This window comes from Nilaparvata lugens, chromosome 8 (assembly GCF_014356525.2).
Source record: "Nilaparvata lugens isolate BPH chromosome 8, ASM1435652v1, whole genome shotgun sequence".
NCBI classification, from domain to species: Eukaryota; Metazoa; Arthropoda; class Insecta; order Hemiptera; family Delphacidae; genus Nilaparvata; species Nilaparvata lugens.
This window is the reverse complement of record NC_052511.1, coordinates 24,072,644-24,097,328: the sequence shown is the minus strand read 5'-3', so window position 1 is coordinate 24,097,328 and position 24,685 is coordinate 24,072,644. Positions and strand designations below refer to the sequence as shown.

At 33.1% G+C, this 24,685-nt stretch overlaps 1 protein-coding gene across 1 annotated transcript in view; it reads left to right on the top strand.

Moving 5' to 3' along the window:
- Positions 1-23,666, top strand: part of LOC111048487 (coronin-2B) — a 51,524-nt gene extending 27,858 nt beyond the window's left edge. The window contains 16 exon segments of the mRNA XM_039435094.1: positions 988-1,165; positions 5,535-5,758; positions 6,979-7,051; positions 8,091-8,174; positions 10,413-10,601; positions 11,155-11,208; positions 11,210-11,320; positions 13,330-13,554; positions 14,399-14,485; positions 14,901-15,023; positions 15,747-15,864; positions 17,128-17,264; positions 18,400-18,492; positions 19,367-19,462; positions 21,110-21,199; positions 22,344-23,666. Of these exon segments, the coding sequence (XP_039291028.1) occupies positions 1,151-1,165; positions 5,535-5,758; positions 6,979-7,051; positions 8,091-8,174; positions 10,413-10,601; positions 11,155-11,208; positions 11,210-11,320; positions 13,330-13,554; positions 14,399-14,485; positions 14,901-15,023; positions 15,747-15,864; positions 17,128-17,264; positions 18,400-18,492; positions 19,367-19,462; positions 21,110-21,199; positions 22,344-22,478 (1,854 nt within the window). The 5' untranslated portion in view covers positions 988-1,150 and the 3' untranslated portion in view covers positions 22,479-23,666.
- The last annotated feature ends 1,019 nt before the right edge of the window (positions 23,667-24,685 follow it).

Sequence of the window (24,685 nt, the reverse complement as noted above, 5' to 3'; positions counted from 1 at the left end):
CAGGCAAATTTCAGCATACATTTTTTTATTGAATTATTCTATTCCCCTTCGAGCCACACGCCACTCCATTTTAGATCGCATCTCAAGTTTAATTATTATCATCATTAACACCTTAGTAGTGATTTTCTATCATCGCAGTTTAGATACTCGAGCTATTCCATCAATACAAACTGTAGATGGCTTAAACAAGTAGTTTTCATCTAAAACTTTGAGGTCTAGTTGAAACATTCATCTGCCATGTAAATACATAATAAAATATACAATATTATATACATACTACTCATAAATTATACTCAATTGTTTGTGTGTTTTAGAACCCATAACAATGTTGATACAAAGTGCATTCCGGAATTCTAGAATTGACATAAATTTATGAATATAGTTTATATCTAAACATTTACTTGATAAGTAGTTCTACTACACTTATTGATATGACATTCAATCCCTCCATCCCATGAATTTCTCTTACATATTCAACATCAACAGAAACTTCTTGAGAAATGTGTTTACCATCATTTGTTTTGTTTTAATCGATATTTGTATTTTCAATAGAGTTTATTTCATTATTAAATTCTTGTGACTCAGTGATAACTTGACAATACTTATTTTAGGCCTAGTTGCAAGCACGTTTATTGAATTTAACCAGGATTAACTGCTGACTTGAGCTGTCATTGGCTCTTGTGGACAGTCTAACCGTCATTTAATCACAGTTAAATTTTATAAAAATACGTGCAACCAGGAAATCGTTTTTTGATTTCACCCATATTTTTTCATTTTTCACTATTTTTAGTTGTATTATTTCCTTCCTATTATCATTTTCCTTGCATTAGTTTTTAAACTGTTATTTCTGTTATTAGTTATTGAACTGTTGTATTATTTTTGAAACTTCTTTCCTATAATTTGTTTACTTTTTTAAAGTTGTTATGATTTATTATAAATTTGTATTCTCATTTTGTATTATTTTTTGTTTTTCTCTGTCTTTTTCAGTATTGAGTGATTGATATTGTGTAGCTTCTTGCCAGAGTGAGTTTGTTGCTCGTGTGTAACCTATCTGTTGAAGCCTCTCCTGTACTCTTGATGTGTGATTGCAGTAGAAAAATCTCCTCAATTTTTGCGAAAACCTTCTGAAGTTAGCAAGCAAGCCCTCAGCATGACCAATACACAGGTAAATATTCCGTTTTAGCAAAATTAGGTTAGTTCAGTAACCTGAGTAGCTTCAATATAAGTTCTCACTTCTTTCTCTCTCTTTGACTCATTTATCACTTATTCTCTTTCTCTCTTGCACTTGTGTGCTGCTTTAGTTTTATAGAAATCAATAAGTTAGCACGATAGTCTACCCCTGTCGTTCTAGATTTTTCGTTTAGAGGTGATTTCTATTTATGAATTCGTCCTAATTTCTTGTTTTATACTCTTTAAAAGCGTTGTAGTGGCTGCTTTGCAATGTTCTGTATGTTGAAATGAGATCCAAGCTTTACATTATGATTGAAATTTAAATCATAATTATTATAATTAGCCTACTTACATCCAAATACAGATAGTGACTACAACACATCTTGATTCGACTACAACGATTCCTGTGAACCTCCTCTGCCAAGCACTCTTTCATAGTCTAGAAAACGCAGCTAGCAGAATCGTTCTGATTGGTTCATGGATATAAAAGCGTGCTTGGTTGAAATCGTTCTTGAGAATATATATGGTCCTAGGATTGCATTTATAGCATGTTGAACCAGCAGTACTGTACAGTATTTTACAGTATTATTATATTCACATAAACGTTAAGTGAGTAGTTTTCAAAGAAATGTATCATTCGTTTTCTGTATTTATGTTCATTTTGCTTGTAAAATATGTTTTTGAAGATTAGCTAACTTTATTTTGTTTTAATTATAAGAGTATGATAATGGCACAGAGCGTTGTTTAACGTTGCTTATTTTTCATTCAGGAATCTTCCATGTTCTAATGAATCCTGAATCCTTGATTCAATGATGCAATTCCTTGATTCCTTGATTCCATGATGCCATTCCTTGATTCAATGAATCTCACTATAGTGAATAGAAACGAAATGCATGACGATTTGCAAGACGTAAATGAGTCAGAAAGAAGAGCAAACTATTTCTCAGCTCTGAATGGCTATCTGAAGACATTCACTTTCTACTGTCAGCATTGGTTTAATGGGAAGCATTGATGTTATTCATAAGGAATGCTGACAGTTTGGAGTGAGTCTGCGAGGATCAGTGGACCATTGAGATTTTTTGTTGGCTCAGTTTGCCAGCCTGAGTTCCACCCTGATAATTGAACAGAACTGAGAGATTCGAAACTACGCCAAGAACAATAGAAAATTACCGTAGACTATCTTTTACAAATAAACGCCTTTACAATAAACCTTTGTTTGTTACTTTTGTGTCAACAAAAAATAACTAAAAAAAAAGAGTCCATAGAATGGGTTGAGTTAAATTTGAATGACTGCTGGATTTAAATCTTCAAACTTTATTCATACCTTGCTTTGAATAGCATAGTTGAAATGATGTTGAAAGAACTTAACAAACGCATATAACAAATTCCCAATAGAATTGCAAATTTCATAAAATATCTTTAGAATCTTATAGAATAAAAATTAATCAAATTTTATTTCTTACACAGTGGTCGATCTTATTACATTAATTTCCACATAACAAAAATACATGTTAGTACTAATATAAGATCTTTAGTTTGAGTAAAATATTCTGTAGTTCAATTTGGTGCTTCATTAATTTCCTCTTTCCATCTAGACTATAAAATTCTGAACCAGCATCGTCAAATTCCAATGCACAACTGAGTAGCTTTTACAGTAACCTTCGAAAGATAATAACATGGAGAGATTTCAACTTGTCTAACATAAAAGATTATGTTGAATTACGTTTTAATGAGGGATGTTGAGTTTATATTTTTTATACTTTCAAATAGCAATACGTTGATATTATTAGAAATTATTGATTCTTGAATAATGAACACAAATAATGAAAAGTTATTTGTTCAGCTGTTTTAGCACACTTGAAATTTGGACAATATGAATGTCAACAATGCTTGTCGTCGTCGACTGCGGAAGTTTACGCACAAACGAAAATGCACCTTAATAAGCAAATCTGGAAAACTAATTTCTTCTATCACCAACTAATCATCAACTAAATTTGATAAAATCACACTTCCTTTCCATAGCCCTTACTTTTCAAACAGCGCACGTATCCCATCCCATCATTGATTCAATACATAAAGGAATAGTTAATGAAAATGCCAGCATATTAGCACAGGAAATGCCAAACTATTCGCTAACGATTGATACTCCATTGTTTGGTTTGATATGCATTATCAGATAGCTACCGATTCACTGCAAACAGTCAGCATTCCTAATAAATAACATCAATGCTCCCCATCCAACCAATGCTGACAGTCTAAAGTGAACCTGACTATCAACTGCCGGATAGATTTGAAACGCGTGACATGTTGTCGTTCCAAATACATAATGGAATCTATTGATTTGGAATAAATTATTTTTGCATTACAACTACCGCATTTGCAAAGCTTTGATAACTACTAACACAAGCTTGCTACAAAGCATTCAACCTTGAACTAGTCAAATAAACATTCCGTAGTTTTATATTCTGTTTTAATAATTCTTTCACTGACATTCTTTTTTAATTTTAATGATTCATGTAAATTAATTTGATTTTCCGTCTTTTGTTTGTGATACAATTGATTCCTTTCTTATACTCATTTGATACATTTAAAATTTATACTCATTTATACTCTCGCATTTATACTCATAAATACATCTAAAATGTATTGCTTTGTAGAGTGATTGGTTTTATAAAATTTATTTCTTTTGCAATGAAATTTCAATTAATACGAGCGTCATTTTTTTCAATCTCTGGTCACACACATATCATGAGACACAGACAAGCGGTAGAGGGTTGATTTTCATAGAGCTGAACAGCTTTTCATCCCCTCCAAACGCCCTGTGATCGGTGAGGCCATACCATCAATAATATTGTTGTCAAGTTATAGATCCCGAAACATGGCTGCCTCACTTGAGTCTGCCGCCAAGTGCTAGTCCCTTAGCAATATTTGTTTTTGCAATCAAAACATAACAGTTTAGCGTAAATCTAACAAAATTTGTTTAATTATTCTAATTAAATTATAATTCAAGTTTTTACGCTGGAGAACAAGTGATGTTATTGTGTGTGGATGGTGTCGGGAAATTGAAGACGTAAGTTGAGATGACTTCCGGAATCATTGTGATCCATGACAATTCGGCCTCACAGAGCCGGTGCAACCAAACTGCTTCTCCAGCGAATAAAATGGGATAATTTCGAATACCTACAATACAAACCTGACCTGACCACTAGTAACTCAAACCTTTTCTCCAAACTCAAGACATGACTTTGAGGGCAGAGCTATCAAGCTATGGAGCTCCAAAATAGCGTCATAGACCAACTAATTTGTTGGCATTCTATGAAAAGATGTTTGGTAGGCTGGTCCACTGGTATGACAAATGCCTCAACCTTCACTGCAATTATGTTGAAGAATAATCATAAGTTCAAGTATCTTTTAAGTATGGCCACTCGGAGGTTGAAAAATGGCCCTCGTAATAATAAAAGCTCTTTATTGCCAAAAACAATAAATACAAAAAAATTATGAATAATTTAAAATTGAATAAAACATATTTATCTGGGCAGATATAACTTAACTAAGACCTCTCTAGGTAGAATATTCCATAGTAATTCCAGTTTTTGTAGATAGGACATCTTCACTTTTTGAGCAAATACATTTTTAGATATAGATATCATAGATTTTCCTTCTATAGATAGTACCGTCAATATAAAGCTTGATATTGCAGCGGCCTTTTGGGGACCGAGATTTTTCTCATGATTGTATCATTTATAACTGTTCTCCCTGATTCAAATAGTTGCAGCTACAGAAGTTTCCATAGTAGATTATAGAATATCAATGAATAGTTCTATAGTCTAAATTCGAAATTCCTAGTTTTATATATATATATATATATATATATATATATATATATATATATATATATATATATATATATATTTTGGACTCAAAATTGGACAAAACTTATGAAGTGATAAACATAACCTATTTTTGGACAATTTCTATCCAAATTTGGGAAAGGAACAGTTTTGGGCTTTAAGCCTGTTGTTCCTTTCCCAATCATTCATAGTTGAGAATGATATTGTATCTATCAATGTATAAAGGAATGAATGAATAAGTGTTAGAATAACTTTATAATAATCCATGACTTGTTAATAACAAATCTATAACTATATCATACAACTATATAATATACCCATAATTATATATAATAATGAATAAATCAGTTTGATGATGGCCTCAAAACCATGGTCCTGTACCAAAAACACATGTGGCATTGACAAATCTATATTTTGTTTTTCCATTATGAATCTATTCTCTCATTCAAATGATTCCTCCCTTGACTTTGTTCATTGCATTTGTATCTTATTGGTGTTGATTGGTTGTTGCAGCTATGGTTCCGCGGCGTGCGCAGTTCCAAGTTCCGTCACGTGTTCGGGCTGCCGGCGAAACGGGAGCGCTGCTACGACAACGTGAAGATCACCCGCAACGCACACGACTCGCACTTCTGCGCCGTCAACCCCAAGTTCGTCGCCATTGTCACCGAGGTGGCCGGCGGGGGAGCCTTCCTTGCATTGCCCATCGATAGGGTCAGTAATAAGGGCGGTTTAGAAATGTTTTGAAGAAAAAAGACGATTTTGTAGGAGTTGGATTGAGTCAAGAAGATTCTATAGCTATATTCAAGGGTAACTTTGAGTTAATCAACATCTCAATTGAACAATAATGGCGAGTTAAAAGTATTTGAAGAAAAGGGGATTGTGTAGGAGTTGGATTGATTGATTGATTGATTGTTGTTTGAGTGCTTTATTTATGTGGATTTCAATATATACGGGCATGTACAATAGCTTACGATACTGCAAAGTTTTAGATGAAAATACAAAATAATATTATTATTGAACTGTACATGGTATGAATAAATCAATTTTGAACGACTATAAAATAATATTGTTTTGCATCTACATAAATTGGCGGAGCTTTGAACATATCAATTACTGGAACATTCTTCAATTACACACTCAATTTACAATTCAAAACACACAAAAATCATTTTTGAATTAAAAAAAAAATACTTCGAAATTAAATTTAATCAATCACAATTAATTAGAAAATTCCAAACTTTGAAAAAACTATAATTTTTTTATTAAAATACATTCACTGAGTATTTGAATAAAAATGAGAATTGTATAGGATGAGAGATTTTTATTAGAAATTGCAATTAATCAACTGCTGGAATATTATTAGGTACTTAATAATAATTATTTAAATATCCAATGAAAGCTATATAAAAAGAACTAAGGACTTCTGCTACTGCGAATATTGTCCGAAAAACTAACAAGCAGAATGAAATTTGAAGAATAAAAATGTCCAAAAATTACGCTCAGACCGGGAATCGAATCCGTTACTTCTCCGTTGCGGGCGGAGCGGCTTCAACCCTTCGCCTACCAGCACTCTCTGAACAGCTTCATTCAATTATGACTGAAACATCATAATGTAAAGTTACATAATGTAATATTACATAATGGAAGTATTGGTTTTATAGGGAATGCCAACGGTATGTAAAGAATAATATTGTTTAAATTTTGCATGCCTATTGCATGTGTGAATCGAAAGCTCAAATTAAATTACACGATCATATAAATATTTGATAAAAGATCTTTGACCAACTTATTTCAAATATTTGATTTTCAAGTCAACCCGTGTTAAACTATAGAATATTTTATAAACTTTGACCTATCACACCATAACAGAACTTATTATAAAATTCTTTTACATTTTTTACCAATTCGTTTAATGAACTGAATTACAACCTTAATCAATGAAAAAACTTTCTCTCAGATTTTATAGTAGAATAGTAGCGGTAGTAAACCGGCTAACATATAACTTGCCGGAAGCAGTGCGCTGTCCTAATGTAATAGACTACTTGACAGTTGATGGAGACCCCTCCATACTGACATCCTCATTAGTAGGCACTTCTCTGCCCTCATACTAACATTCACTTTCAACTGTCAGCATTCGTTGAATGGAACCCATTGATGCTATTCATAAGGAATCTTGTCAGTTAGTGAATCACACTATACAGAATTATTTTCTGTGTTCTGCATAATTCTAAATGAATAATTTCACGTGATTCAAAATATATGAGTTCAAAGTATATGAGTTTTATTGTGGCTCAAAAAACAATGTATGACTCATATTGAAAAACAAAAACGACTCCACCATTTAATGTGTTGCAGGTGTTTCAAAGGTACCATTTTTTGGTTTCTCGCATATAACTCGAAAACTATGTATCTTACGGACATAACTGTTATTATATAAAATTAAAGCTTACATAATTTCCTACAATATTCTCTATCTCCTCCAGTTTACGAGGTATCTGCTCTTGAAGGTGTGACATTTTTGAAAAAACCACGTTTGTCTCTATTTTTTCCTATTACGGTATTGCTCTTATAACTTTTTAAAAATCGATGGGAAAATCCATGTTGATTATGAGCTTAGGAGCATTGCATTTTCTTACAACTGTTGCAGCAGCTTTAGTGTTGAGTGTGAAATCTCCAGTTTTTAGATCAATTGGCAAAGGAATTTGGAGGGAATGTTTTGAACACAATTTTTGACTTTGCAGCTTTGTTTCGAGTTATATGCGAGAAACCAAAAATGATTCCTTTGAAATACCCCCACCCCCTTAGCTCAGGGGGTAGGGGTGGGGACTTTTGTTATGTTCACCTCCTTACTACCCTAAACAGAACTGTGTGGTCAAAAATTGTCTTCCAAACTTTTCCCTCTATACCCTCTTTTGAGCATTCATTGCTTGGACTATTATGATAATTATGAGGCCCATAACTATGAAGATTTGGGACACCATTATATAGCCGTACAGCTGAGAGTATGAAAAATTCAATCAAATTTAGCAGGTGAATGATGCAAATTATTTGAATGATTGTTGTTTGCAGATCAAGTTGTGGTACATTCCTGACGGAGGCCTGAGCAGTCACCTGACAGAATGGCTGATAGACTTGCACGGTCATAAGCGCAGAGTCGGTTACATAGAGTGGCATCCCACTGCCGAGAATATCTAGTCAGCGCTGGGTTCGATCATTGGTGAGTGATTGTTTTCTAATCATATTCATAATTCATATCTTACTTAAATGAAACCTCTGATTATTAACAATCAAATTCACTTGTCTTTTATAGTTTTCTGTGTTGGTGATATTGTGATGAGACATTTTGAATGAAGACGTTTGAAATTGTTTCAACCACCTAACAACTAGTTTTGCCTGCCACACTATTATCTATAAGCAATAGAATTTATTACTGACATTTTCTATAATATGGTCTGTACCGTATCATATTCTACACCTGGTTATCTCCCCACAAATGGAAATGCTTTATACTGAATTAGTAAATTAATAAATAATTTTTGAACTAGTCTTTTATCCAATGATAAATAGTGAATTTACAATTTCCAAGTACGTTTAAACATTATTTTGTTATTTTGGATGGATCCATATTCAATCAACTTGAAATTTGTTTGCTGTTTAGATAAAAAATGAAAAAATCTGGTGTGGTACACTCACACAACTTTCCTTGCTCATATTTGAAACTACGATCAGACTTCTGTATATGTGTATATATAATTGTTCTTAGAGTACTTTTTCTTTGTGTGAATTGTGAAATTCGATGATTTTTTTAGTCGTCATTTTTTTTAAGTCGTCAAAACAGCTGTTCTACAGATGAAATATCTCGACTATGTGTTCTTTTTATGAACTGCGCTACCTACCTACCTCATGCACGAGAAGGAGGTTACTAAGTCCATTTCCCAAGGATGGGGTGGACCCCCCATTGGTTTCCCAGAAAGGAGACTCATGCCAGTTGATAGAGCTGATAAATATCTATACAGAGTATGAATTTTAAACAAATCGGTCAAGTTATTTTTGAGAAAATCGTGAAAAACATGGTTTTTTAGTAATTATCCGCCATTTTTCTCAAGAATATTACGGAGCTCCTGCAATTTTCCCAGAAAAAAACTTATGTCATTTGATAGGGCTTATGAATCCATGGTATAAATTTGAAGAAAATCGTTAGAGTGCGTACAGACTTTCGCTTTGCTCCGCAACCGAACGTCACTCCAGCAGAGCGATTGATGATCGACCGGGGAGCAAGAGTGGTTCGACCGGGGAACGCGAGAAGATCTAACATCTTCCGTAACGTTCATGATGGGTGCGACTGCAGAGCGGGGGCGGAGCGACTGCGGTACGATGGAGGAACGAGGGCGGAGCGTGCTCGGTGCGGGTTGGAAGCGCGTATATGTGTACGCAGCTTTAAATGTCAATGATCCTTGTAATTTTCGACGTAATTTATCACATTATTTTGAATGAATTAAATTGTTATAGAAACGTTTTGAATAATAATAAAAACTACAAATTGACACGCCAGATTCTTTTCAATAAATTAACTTATTAACGTATAGTCCAGCCAAGGAAAGGTTATAGAGGGAAAAGTTTTGAAGATAATTTTCGACCCCGCAGTTCTGTTTAGGGTAGTAAGGAGGTAGACATATCAAAAGCTCCCACCTCTACCTCCTGTGCTAAGGTGGTGGGGGTGTTTCAAAGGTACCATTTTTGGTTTCTCGCATATAACTCGAAAACTATGTATCTTACGGACATAACTGTTATTATATAAAATTAAAGCTTACATAATTTCCTACAATATTCTCTATCTCCTCCAGTTTACGAGGTATCTGCTCTTGAAGGTGTGACATTTTTGAAAAAACCACGTTTGTCTCTATTTTTTCTTATTACGGTATTGCTCTTATAACTTTTTAAAAATCGATGGGAAAAATCCATGTTGATTATGAGCTTAGGAGCATTGCATTTTCTTACAACTGTTGCAGCAGCTTTAGTGTTGAGTGTGTAATCTCCAGTTTTTAGATCAATTGGCAAAGGAATTTGGAGGGAATGTTTTGAACACAATTTTTGACTTTGCAGCTTTGTTTCGAGTTATATGCGAGAAACCAAAAATGATTCCTTTGAAATACCCCCACCCCCTTAGCTCAGGGGTAGGGGTGGGGACTTTTGTTATGTTCACCTCCTTACTACCCTAAACAGAACTGTGTGGTCAAAAATTGTCTTCCAAACTTTTCCCTCTATACCCTCTTTTGAGCATTCATTGCTTGGACTATTATGATAATTATGAGGCCCATAACTATGAAGATTTGGGACACCATTATATAGCCGTACAGCTGAGAGTATGAAAAATTCAATCAAATTTAGCAGGTGAATGATGCAAATTATTTGAATGATTGTTGTTTGCAGATCAAGTTGTGGTACATTCCTGACGGAGGCCTGAGCAGTCACCTGACAGAATGGCTGATAGACTTGCACGGTCATAAGCGCAGAGTCGGTTACATAGAGTGGCATCCCACTGCCGAGAATATTCTAGTCAGCGCTGGGTTCGATCATTTGGTGAGTCATTGTTTTCTAATCATATTCATAATTCATATCTTACTTAAATGAAACCTCTGATTATTAACAATCAAATTCACTTGTCTTTTATAGTTTTCTGTGTTGGTGATATTGTGATGAGACATTTTGAATGAAGACGTTTGAAATTGTTTCAACCACCTAACAACTAGTTTTGCCTGCCACACTATTATCTATAAGCAATAGAATTTATTACTGACATTTTCTATATGGTCTGTACCGTAACATATTCTACACCTGGTTATCTCCCCACAAAAGGAAATGCTTTATACTGAATTAGTAAATTAATAAATAATTTTTGAACTAGTCTTTTATCCAATGATAAATAGTGAATTTACAATTTCCAAGTACGTTTAAACATTATTTTGCTATTTTGGATGGATCCATATTCAATCAACTTGAAATTTGTTTGCTGTTTAGATAAAAAATGAAAAAAATAATTATCTTACAATTCAAGTTCTTTTAAAAATTATTCTGGTATTTTTGAATAACATATTTATATAATTGAGTTAAAATTATTTGTTTGGTGTTGTAGATAATATTGTGGGACGTTGGCAAGGGGGAGGCGCTGAACGTGATTGACTGTCACCCGGGATGTCATCTACTCGCTCTCATTCAACAGAGATGGAAGCAGGCTGGCCACCACCTGCAAGGACAAGAAGTTGAGGATCATTGACCCCAGGAGTGGATTCGTCATATCGGTGCGTTATCATTTTTGGATTTATTGAATGAAGGTTATTATAGTAGAGAGGTACTTTCCAATAAATTCTGCCAGTCGGTCAGAAAAATAATATCATACTATGTTATTATACAATATTGTAATTATACATTGGCAGAATGTTTGGAAGAAATGAGATTATATCAAATATTAACCTTGTTATTGTCAAGTGTAGAATTAGGAGGTGTTGGTTTTTAAGGAATGTTTTCAAAAACTCCTGCGCAGTCGGCCAGAAAAATAATACCATATTGATTTTTGTGGAAGTGTTCACAAATCGTGACAGACAAAATAAACCAGAGCCGGAAAATTTGAATGTGGAATATATACAGAAAAAATGTTGAAAACCATTCAAGTTGGTATTACATTAAAACACCAGGCTGGGACATCAAGTGTCTGGGCATCAGTTCTTATTACGTTCATTAAACTAGAGACACCACCTTTTGGTGGCTGGCTGGTGTCTCATTCGGATCAACAGGCCGATTACCGCTGGTACACCAGCATTGGTGTCTCAGCTGGCTTTACGCAAGGACACCACTGACGGCACACTGGGGTCCCATTGGTGACTTGGCGTGTGCTCTAATGTGATACGGGTCTAAAAATTTCAAATTAAGAGCTAAAATATTACATATTGCAACATTCATTATTATGTCTCTTTTAAATTCAATCCCTCATAAGTTTAAAAAATCAAGGATAAAATAACCTTTACAGAACTATATTACAACCAAATCAATTTGGCTTTGTTAAGATGGGTTCTAAATCAGCTTATTCGAATCTGAAATAGACAAGAACAAAGGTATTGTTCTAATAGTCAATAGTCGTTTTTCTTTGCAAAAAGTGCTTGTTCGAAAATTATCTTTGTTTTGATTGGTCTTGAAGAATATTTAGGCATTTTTTACAGAAACATTAATTTAGTTCATCTGTTTTTCCAATGGTTCGTCTTCCCTGCCAAACTTTCTGTCTGTGTGAACACTCAGATAAGAGTGATTCATAAGAACCACTGTTAACCCTGATTGGAACACAACAGTGATAGTAAACCGTGAAAACTCTCCAATTGCCAGGAGCTCCAATTGCACTTTTCCTATTCAGTCCGGCTCAACGAGTATGAATGATTCCATTAGAACTAATGCAAACTATATTTTTACTGTTCACTGTCACAGTTGTGTGCGAATCCAGCTTTATTTAGGCATAATTCATGGCAAAGAACCTATTGGGTGGTCATTCTCAAATTTCATTAAATTAGTTAGAAGTTATTGTAAAGTTCATTCCTCCGTGCACACAGACTCATCTTCCAAGCAAGAAAACATTCATTTCTACTGATTTATTTCTTTCAATATTACATTTTTACAATTTTAATTGTGTTTATTATTCACTAGCAGGTAACCCGTGCTTCGCAAGAGTATAAAACTTGACAAACTGAAAACTTGACGTAATGAAATCTTGAAAATAGGCCTATAAACATCATCGGTTAATAACGAATCTATCTGGAAAATTTCAAGCTAATCAATCCAGTAGTTCAGACGTGATGATGCGTCAAACATAATTTTCACATCCCGTACCTGTATAAGCCACTTCTTTTCATTCTTATAGTATAGATTATGTGTAATGTATTCATTTCTGAATAAAAATGAATTGAAAGTATTGCATAGAGAGCTTGAGGAGAAGACTTGTCATTCTTCATGCAGAATTATTTCATTTGTAGATGTTATGCAATGAATTTTGTTATTGAACAGACCTTGCTAGTTTTTAGTTTAGACTCAAGGATTTTTGCATTAGAAAGTTTGACTTTTACTGCCGACCAATTGACTTAAACTTTCTGAACACATATTCTTGGACAATTCTACAGATCATTTTCGCTGGGAAATGAAATTGACTCATTTCTTCGTTTAGAAGAAGTGTTGTTCAGAATAACAGGTTATCATTGAAAAATATAGTCAATTGATTTGTTTGTTTTTCTTTCCAATTATTGATATGATTTGTTGTTTGTGTGTGTAGGAAGGCACATGCCACCTAGGCACGAGGTCGAGCAAGGTTGCCTATCTGGGCAGCAGCGGTCGACTGGTGACGACTGGCTTCGCGCGCTACTCGGACCGGCAGATAGCTATCTGGTCGGAGGACAATCTGGCAACGCCGCTGCATGTCGAGACGGTCGACTCGTCGTCTGGCGTCATATTCCCCTACTACGACCCCGACACCAGTATGCTGTATCTGGCCGGCAAGGTGACATCACAACACATAACCAATACCATAGACAAAATATAGCATAAGAAGATATCCCATTGTATAAGTCGTTCATGTTCCAAATTTCAAGCCGTTTTTTGTTAACTCCAGCAGATTACTGTCTATAATGATTACTGTTCTGGACGGGTGAGATGAGAGTGTAAGAACGGAACAGTATGAGAAACACCCAGCGTCACGTAGTTTCACGATAAATAACTACTAGGGCTATCGGCTTCAGTGAACATTGAAATTTGGAACATAAACGCCCTATACTATGATACCATAGAGATATCTTCTAATGCTATTTTTGTCTATGGCAATACTGAATAACAGTATAAATATTCTATCAAATACGAGTATATTGGGATGACTTGATTCAAAGCAAATATCTACTATAAAAGGTTGTGAAAAAAGAATCTTTGTATATCAGTATTATACGTATTCAAATGTATGTTTGCAATATTGTTTCCCCTCTATTTTATGCTGCTGAGAGGTGTACAGTAGTTGAAATTTTATTAGGTGTCATATACTGACAGAAGTCATCTAACCTAATAATAATATTGTAAACTCTAACATTTCATACTTCATAACACTAATATGTAAATATTATTATCTGTATTTATTATATTTTCTGTAATATTAATTTATTATTATTATTATCTGTAAAAAAAGTTGTTCTCTCACTACTATTTTAATACTACTGAAACATAACTATTTCTTATGTATTAAACAATTACTAGCAAGACAATAGAGGTATTATATCATGAACAAGCTCAGGAACAAGCCAATCTCTGATAAAAAATATAAAAAAATGAGACAATCTTGTCATGGGTATTATTTTCAGGGCGATGGCAACATTCGCTACTACGAAGTGGTCGATGAGGCGCCATGGATACATTTCCTCAGCCAGTATCTTTCTGGTTCACCTCAGGTAAATCAATTTTATTTACATTATTCCAGTGTAGAATTTTATTGAGTCAGTCTATTCAATGGATTTTATTTCATACAATAACAAATTTTATATGATCAATTCTATATATTAGTGAGATATTCTATTTCTTTTATTCACAATTGTCAAATTATCGAAAAAGTGAATAAATATCACCGATTACGAGTACAGTATTATAGACAGATGCAAAATTTTAGAGAAATGTTCTATTTTAAGGAGGTACATATTCTAAGGAAGTACAAATGTTTATTATGTTTCAATTAGAGTACCCATTGCTCATAATGCTTTCAATAATTTTTAAATGTGATGTTTGTTGTATTCTGTACCAATCTATTTTATTTTATGAGTACTATAATTTGCTCTTTTATTAATAAATGAATGTTGTGATTTGTTGTAGCGAGGTCTGGGCTTCATTCCAAAGAGAGGCTGTGATGTGACTCAGTGCGAGGTGTTTAGATTCTACAAGTTGCATGCCACTAGGGGCATGTGTGAACCGATCTCCATGATTGTTCCCAGAAAGGTTGGCTGGCAACTTTATTTCTCTCTAATATTCTTAGCAACTTTCTTCAGTCATTTATTTATTTATTTTTATTTTATTTGTTCCTAGTAGATTTGTAACTGTACAGCCAGCAAAAAGAAGTATACTTATTACATTTTATTCTCAACCTTTCAAAATATTGATTCTTGTAATGTTTCTGCTGACCTAGTAATAATTATTATTTAGATCAGTACTATGTTTTCTGTCGTTTTAAACAATATTATATGATTTAAAGTTGAATTGAAGTACAAGAAAACTGCGAGACTGATTGTACTAAAATATTTGTTTATGCGGAATATTTCAACATTTTCTCAATTATTGTTTTGTACTTTCTGGTAATTATTTTTACACGAATATTCATTAATTAAACACCTGAAAATAGAAATTTTATTGTAATTTTACACGAATAATCATGCATTTATCATTTTGAAACATTACTCTCTTTTTAAAACTTATTATTTTATTTTCAATATTATTATTACAAATTGAATTCACCAACACATAGCCTACTATAGATAGATTTATATCCAAAGTAAGCCTTGACCAACATCAACGAATTTCAAATTAAATTCAAATAACAAACAAACAAATTAATTACATTTGATTTCATATAAAACCAAACCAGCTGTTTACTTGGTAAATCAATATCAAACTGTAACATTACAATTTGTGATCGGATTTTCACTGTGAAATTGTAATTTTCAGAGTGACCAATTCCAAGAGGACCTGTACCCAGATACTGCTGCCCCTGTGCCGGCGTTGAGTGCCTCTGATTGGCTCAACGGCATCAACCGGGCCCCTGTCCTCATGTCCATGAAAACAGGCAAGTCAACCACCATAGTCTAATTAAAATATACTGGATAAAATTAACAAATTCACATCTGAGTTCACCATAGATTGATAGTGGTGTAACAACCGAAACTGGTGTCTCTGTATTTCAATAATGAGCCTGCTCTTTATTTCAAATCATTCTATGATTATAATGTGTATGTCACATTTTGATGAATAAATGATAAGTAATTATAATTGACAACGTTGTGACAACTACTAGACTTTTAAATTATTATGGATAACTATCATAATATTACCTTCACTGCTACACAAAAAATTGAAATATTGTTCCTATGCTCTGTTTTCCTATTTATTGACTAATTGTGACCAACATTCAACGTTTTTCTTTAGTTGTTTGTTATTTACAAATAGGGAATTTTAGATTGTAAATTTTTATTTTCTGAGTAATGTTTAATGTATGTGTATTTGATTGTGATTATAATATATTTATTTATTCAAAATTAAGTGAGTTACAAAAATATACATTAGTTTTAACAATTAATTGTAATAACAATTAGTTTTTTGTAAGGTTATATAGTGTAGTAATGTGCAGTAAAGCAAACAAAGGGAAAGTGTATACTTGAATTATCTGGTTATCCAGCTCATCATGCTAAGTTGTCTGCGTGTCTTCCCAACCATTCCATCAACATGTTCGTTGAAAATAAGTTTTAAGTCACATGTAACTCCTCGGTCAATCACTGTGTTTTCTCGCTTCAGATGTATTCCATCCATCTATTATGAATAGTTCAAAATGATTGTTCCTATCTATACCTTTCTTTGTTGATATTTGTTTTTAATTAATTTGAATTGAGTTATTTTATATTTCCAGGTAGAAGATCTTGTAGATTAAAGATATGATTTGTTGAACATTTCTGTGTATTTTTATCAATATATTTTGTATTATTTATTTATTTATCCATCAATTCAACTTATTCATTTACTGATTAAATTTGGTTTATTTCATATATTCTTATTATACTACCGTGCTCCACAATGGTCTAATTAAAATCTTGACAAACTGAGAACTTGACCTACTGAAATCTTGAAGAATTCAAAATAGGCCTTAATCATCCTCGGCAAATTAAAAATCGATATGCAAAATTCCAAATCAATCAGTCTAGCAAGTAGTTCAGACGTGATGATGCGTCATTCGTAAATTTCCTATTCCGTACGTGTATAAGCCAACTCTTTCCTTTATTATGAATTATTATTATATAATGATATTATATTATTTTTTTATATTATATTTTAATAGGTGTGACAGTTCGCACGCACAAGCCTAAGGCGTTTAAGGGCAGCGACGCAGCTAGGGCAGCCTCCTCAGACAACAATCTACGCATGAAGTTCGCCTTCCTTTCCAAGGAGACTATCCCCGATTATCGACCTCTCGAGGTGAGCGACAACTCACTTCAATAACCAAATACTTTATTAGTACTCCAGTAATAGCATAGAATAACTAACAAAGAATGTTTCATTATTCAAGTCGTTCACAACTTTGAGGTCTGTCTTCATTTTTTATTTATTTATTCATACATTGAAGCACAATAGCGGAATGAAGAAACAGGCGCTGACCCAAAACTTCTTCTATTCCCAAATATAATAAAATAAAATGTCCAAAGTATGGTTGAGTTCACATGTCAATAACAAAATTATGGATCCAATCCAACAAACAAGATGTAGCTGATAGAACAACACATTACGTAAGGCCTGATCAGTGCACTATAATTCATTCCATCTACACATTCATAAATTTCTTAATAAGCACTTTACTTTTCCACTTTGAAAACCATTCAGTACTTTACTGTTGTAAGAGTGAAATTAGTTATTTATTAGATTTCTATCCAACACTTCAAACTAGATATGAATTCATGTTTTGTGTTTTGTTGTGTTAACGTTAGCTTGATCTATGGTTAGTTGGAATTGTTTGGTGTTGTAATGTATGTTGTCATGTATTCAAGCTTTATGCTATTTTTTGTGTGTTAAAGTTTAGTTGAGTTATACTATTTGTTGGTGTTCTCATTTATAATGAATATTCGTTTCCACATCTGCATGTTTTCAAGACTCAAATCAGTTCAATTAATTGATTTCGTATTTTTTTTATAAATCAAAGTTTGAATTTAAATCAGTAGTTGAACTAACTTGATATAACTACCAAATTAATGTACCACGTATAAGATAGGTAATACATTTTATTCCAATTCGAAATTCATGAGTATTGTTGATGATATTTAATTTTATAGGATTTTCTCATTTTGTTGTTCAAAGTTAGATCTTTGAAAATTTATTTTTGTTTCTATTTTGGTGTCCACTTGTTACACATCTAACCATTCTCATATATTTATTTTTTTGTCTACAATAATCGTATTTGAGTTATTTGTAGAACCATTTTTCTAATTTCATGCTTTGAATACCATGTTCTGTTTGAAACTATCATTTACTGTGATTATTTTTTATAATTTGGGTTTTGTGTCGTATTTGGTTGCCGTGATTGTTATGTTTGCTTTTTGTTTGGTTTCATGTTTTTTAGGATGTAGTGAAGAAAACTGCCGTACCTGATGTAATTCCGAATATATTGTCCAACAGTAACCTAATTCATTACATTACCACCCAGCCCGCATTGGTAAATTCTCATTTTTTATTTTTGTTCTAAATCTCCTTTATAAAAAATAGTATATTGTTTTATGGTGTTGGGCGTTATCATATTTATCTTAAATCAACAAGGCATACTAACATTTAGTTCATGCTAAAACATGTTCTCAGTTTCTTAGTTTTATAGTTTTCCATTAATTATTTTGGCTTTCATGGTTGTCTTTTTGCCACAATATTACTATTTCCTCATTTTCCGAGTCAAGTCCCTTCCTTTTTTAGCCTATCATTTGTTCACTAAAATTTGTTATTATCGTTCAAAGTTCAAAGTAATCATGGTGATTTCTGTATATGAGTGTTTCATGGTATTTTTTGTAATCTCTCTGGAAATATTGAAATTATTTTATCAACTAGTATTGGTCTCTTAGGAATTCGTCTAAAAAGTTTAAATGCATGTTTTTGCATGCAGCGACAAAAATTCAGGTTCACATGAATCATAGTGGTTTATTTCTATTTTATAGTATTCACATTTTATCATATTTCACATAGAATATATAATTTATTCGAATAAATGTTGAATAGCTGTGTAACATTTACTTTTTCAATTCATATGAAATTATCACTTAGCTCACCTCACTTTCCATGTCTATTATGAAGGAGTATTTTTTCTGTATTACATGATTTTCTTGAAGTTCATGAACTAAATGTCTTTCAATAATGAAGAGTCATCAGTCAATTTAACATAATAATGCATGTTTTTCATAGATAGGAACATTTGCACTTTCTTATTGTAAGAACTGCGTTTTTTTGCAATAGGTCCCTGATTTTAAAAGTCTATTGTGTGAAAATTGTTCTTTTTTTTCTTGAGTGGTTCACTTTTTTATTTTGTCTACTATTAATATTTTTAGGGCTTACCAGAAAGTGAGAAAAGTCAGAAGACATCTAGCAACCAAAGCACAAAGTTTCAGCAGCTACAACAAATGTTCGGAAATAGCATCGTACAGGTAATTCTTCTATCAATTCAAAAGTATTTTTCCAAGTCATTGAAATTATTCGAGTAATAATCACCCAAGTAATATTATTAAAATTCATTACCAATTTCTGACTTGAGAATAATTTTTCTGGTATCCATAATTCTCTCATCAATTAAATTATAATATACCATCAAAGCATTTTTCCAAGTATTTATACGAATTTATTTTTAATTTCTGTCTTGAGAATAATTTTCCTGAAATTCAGTTTAATTTACATTTTGTCAATATATGAGTTTAAAATCGCTTACTGGCTGTTCGGAATCCACCTGAAGCTGTAGGTCTACTCATCTCTCAGGCTAGCCGCATTTTGATACACCACGTGATATATGTCTGATAGACGAGTTAATATCGTATTATAATGTTCACATTGAGACGAAGCTAACTCATGTGATCGTATGGTATTAACTCTTGTAGCAGACTCGCGTCGCCTCTCAATTTGCGACTAACACTATTATCATCTACGTTCATCCTTTAAGCTCATAAGTACATCACACTCAGCAAAAAAAAATTTAAACTCGAGTCAGTTTTTACTTGATTGCCTTTCTAAGTTGAAAGCAGTGACAAAGATGAAATTTTGCATGAGGAAAGCATAGTATGATCAGTATGAATTAGTATTATTGTCATATTATGTTATGATCTGTTTGATCTTTCAAATATTTCGATCAGACTGTAGCTACTGTGATTAAATAGTTTATTATGACGTAGCCTTATGTATGCTTGTACATGCAGGTACTACAAACTAAATGAATTTATTAGAAGACTTTTCTCCAATTTGTACATTTTCAATATCATTCTATTTGGCCTTCACTTAATGTATTTGAATTAGGTTTTCTATAGAGATTCCATTCATTCAAATGGTCTGAAAACTCCTAATTAAAGAAGCGATCAACAACTGCTTCCTCTACTTAATTTTAATATCGGGGCACCGAACATCGCTCGTTATTTATTTATTGATAAACAGAACACGATTCTTTAAAATGATTAGGGAAGGACTAACAGGCACAGCCAAAAACTGTTTCTTCCCCGAATTTAGATGTATACACTATAGTCCAAAAAGTAGGTTATGTTCCACACACTTTCGAATTCTAGTCCAATTTTCAGTACAAATATTTGAAAACAGAAAAGTTTGAATTTTGATTGACAAAATAACACTCACCAATCACTTGAACTGTAAATTATGATTAATTAAACCGATTAATAATTATGAATCATTTTATCTTTCAAGGTTTCTTCATCTTTTAGGTCGTGTTTATATTTTACAGCTGGCTATACGTCAGCTAATGAATTTCGGGGATGAGATATTTTGATTTACCACAGACACACCCGCTGAATCACTTCCATTATCCACAGATGACGAAAGTCTCAGTTGTTTTTCCAAGGATGGATTATCTTTTTAATGTCGTTCAGCAAGTTTTCCTAGGGATGAGACCTAGTGCAATCGAATTTTTATATCATAAACCTACTATATTGCAAATTTCATCAAAATCGATGAAGGTGTTTTCGAGATCCGTTGGACATAAATAACCAATTTATACGGAAACTGCTGGCTTAATAATAATAGGATATCATTATTTGTGATCAAGATAATCACATTTCAATGTGATTTTTCTTTTTCAGAATGAAGATGACGACCTGAGTGAGAAAATCATGAATATCAAAGTACCCGAACGAGATGACTTCGAAGAAAGCCCAAAGAATGAATATCAGGTGAGCTATTGTAATTTTATAATGTAGTTGTTATAATCACCTAGTTTCCTATAACTTTACTATTGTAGTAATTTATTTTTAATCTGTGTATTATTAATTTTTACGATAAATCATTTATCTTGAAATTCTAAATCATAATAAAACTACCAGTTTCAAATTCGAATAGGTTGATAAAAACACTTAGTTTACCTAGTTTTAATAAGCAGGTAATTGTTACAGCAGTGTTATACTTTTATTTGAATATGCTGGAACGCTGTTTGGTCTTAAGACTTTGAAAGTGATGAACATTGATAGCAGAAACAAGTAGGACATTCTATGTATGTCCAATATAATCTAGCCATTTATTTTATGTCAATTTTCAATATTATATTAAATAACTTATTCCACACGCATTTGTGTTATTTCTGTTTAACACAGATAACGACGATGATATGAATGCCACTGTCCGGCTATTCCAGCCTGGGCAATGACTATTTATGTATATAGTTTTTACAGCAGCGCTCATCGGGTTTCCCATTGCCAATATTCCGCTGTTGCCAACATTTGCAGTATGCAGAGAATTCAATAGCACTAGAGCCCGGTTTCGAGGACACTCATTAAATCTAATGAACCATCAAATCTGTAGGTTTAATGGTCAATTACATTCAATAAGTGTTCTAAATACCAGGCCTGAGGGTCAAAACATAGTGGAGCGGCGAAAGCAGAGTGTAGAGTAGAGAGAAGGTGGAGAGTGTTTGAATAATTCATGTACCTAAATATCACGCTTCCTTCTACCTTCCACCCTACCTTTGCCGCTCCAATATCAGCTACCTTTTCCGATATACTCTATCTTTGCTGCTCCACTATGTTTCGACTCTTATTCGCGTTATCGTTTCAATAATTATCTAATGTCCAAAAAGTGAATGAATTTTTATCTCTATCCGGCGCTCCAGTCAGTCCATCATGAGCTTCCATCAACGTCTATCCTCCACCTTGGCTTTTCATCCTCTCCTTCCCATGATGAGTAGGTCCTCCTGGATGCCATCTTTTTCTTCAAAGTGAATGAATAATCTTCCAATATTTTGTTAATACGGACATTTCCGAGCATGACGAATCTTGAAACGTAAAATTGAAAAATGCTGACTGAGTAAATTTGTTGATGCAGTTGCAACGAGCCTACAGCCGGCAGTGCGAAGAGCTGAAACTGCTTCGCCGCCAGCTGGCCAGTCGAGATCGGCGCATTCAGGACCTCGAACAGCTCATCACCAAACTGCAACAACAGCGCAAACTCAAGCAGTAAACAGCTGATCAGCCCACAACAGTAAACAGCTGATTTTCGTCAAACGTCTGCAATGCAGCAAGTTGAGGAGGTTCGAGTGAGTTCCCTTTGTTCATTACCTCAAATCGTTGAGAATTCATCAGCTTTTCTGTTCCTTGGGTCCGTTCACATTCACCGATTGTCGGCCGACACCCAGAATATTGTGCTCTGATTCTGAGTGTCACACAACAGTGACAGTGAACAGCGAAAATACAATTGCCATAAGTTCTGATGGGATTATTCGCTCACTCGCTCGGTCGGGCTCAATACGAATAGCCCAATTAGAATGCGTGACAATTATATGTTCACAGTTCACCGTCACTGTTCTGTGCGAATCTAGCTTCAATGTCGTCACGTCCGACAATTGGCCAAAAGAGTGAAAAGTTGCTGATTGAGACCCTTTCCAATGAATATAACTGAGTCCTTAGTAGTAGCTCATACGCGCCGGAGAGATACAAGTTCTGCAGGAGAAGCCTTCAGGCGTATATACTGCAGGGAAGGATGATGGATGCTCCTACACCTCCAACTATTGCCATTGTATCAGCTGTTTTTAGTTTAGAGTGTAGAAATATCTGATAGTGCGAAATTTATAGATTTCCCTGTATGCATTGCGGCAAGCCTTAAAGATTGTTTGTAGAAATTGAGATTAAAATGAGGGTCTTATGATCACTAATCCTTGTGACAAGTTGAGAATGTAACGGCTATTTTATGGCAACAGTAATTAGCTGATACTGTGCGAATGTAATACTTGCGGGAATAGTAATTTGCTGTATTACAACCATATTGTTGTAGTATAAAACCAAGATTGATGATTGGTAAGAAGCTTCTCATGAATTTCTGATTAAGATTAGAAACTACAGTTTTAGATGGGTTCTAAAATAATATTTTTAAATTTAGTTGAAATAATTGAAATGCTGCCTGCTGCGAACAAATGTATTAGCACTCTTTCAGTAGCGTATGTCGTATGAGACTGTATTCAGATTAATTTGACGATTTTAAAGGCATGTAATTTGAAGTCTTCTACTATTTGAATAACTCTGTAATTTGATGTCTAGATTTATCCATATTAGGTTGTTGAAATAATTATTAGAATGTGTGATGCAAGTAATTAGTTTCAGAACAATATATCTGAAAATTAAGAAAAGTTTTATTCCCGTATGCACAGTGAAGTGAAGATTGCTTTTTAAAAAATACGTAAATTTACGTATATTATGTCATTTTAAGAAATAAATTACAAAACATGCTTTTATAATATAACTTAGCATAGAAATTTGAGTTTTAAAAGTTTTTGATGGAATGGTTGTCTTGATAAAGTTGTTTAAGCTACAACTTGAAGTTAGCGTTTTTTCAGGTATGAGTTGGAAAATTATTCAAGACTGAAAAGAAATCGAATCTATATAAAAAATAAAGTTCATTTCCATAGCTTACAAACAACTTGATTTCAAAGCATCAAACCTGTAGATTATTTTTGCTTCTCTCCCATTGTATGGATATTCAATTTATTTTATGAACAAAATTTTACGGACAAAACGCACATACTTCTCGGGATTATCTTGAAAGGCTGGTCCTTAGGTACTTATATCCACATTTATGGAATCTAGAAATAAAAAGAAATATATATGTATTGAATATGACACCGCATAAGAGATGACTATTTTGAATTATTCAAGATATTATATTTTCTAGTTGGCACGAATGCGATTCTTACAAATAATTCTATCAATTGTAAATGTTCTGTACTGACGGTGAGGTAATAACAATACTATTGTGTGGACTGGCTATAAATTTCAACATGAGTAATATAGTACCAAACGCGTTCGTAGTATGTTTATGAATTTCAAATTATTTTGAAAAGCAACAGTTCTTGTTCTTGAAAAATAAGTTTTTCTATAATAGGAACTGTTATACTGTACATGGTGACTCATATTACAAATAAAGAGTGACACATTTTTCATTTTCATATTTGAGCTTAGATTTCAAAAAATGAAAGGTTGTTTCAGGGAAAATTTTGAAACTATATGTTCTATACCATTATTTATCATCATTATTCCTGTATGATATTTGATGGTAATTATATATCTATTGCTGATAAACATTAGTCTTATGATATTCATCATCCATTTCTCACCATTGATAATACTTTAATTTTATGCTTGTGATATTCAGTTACCTCATTTTGAATAAACTTA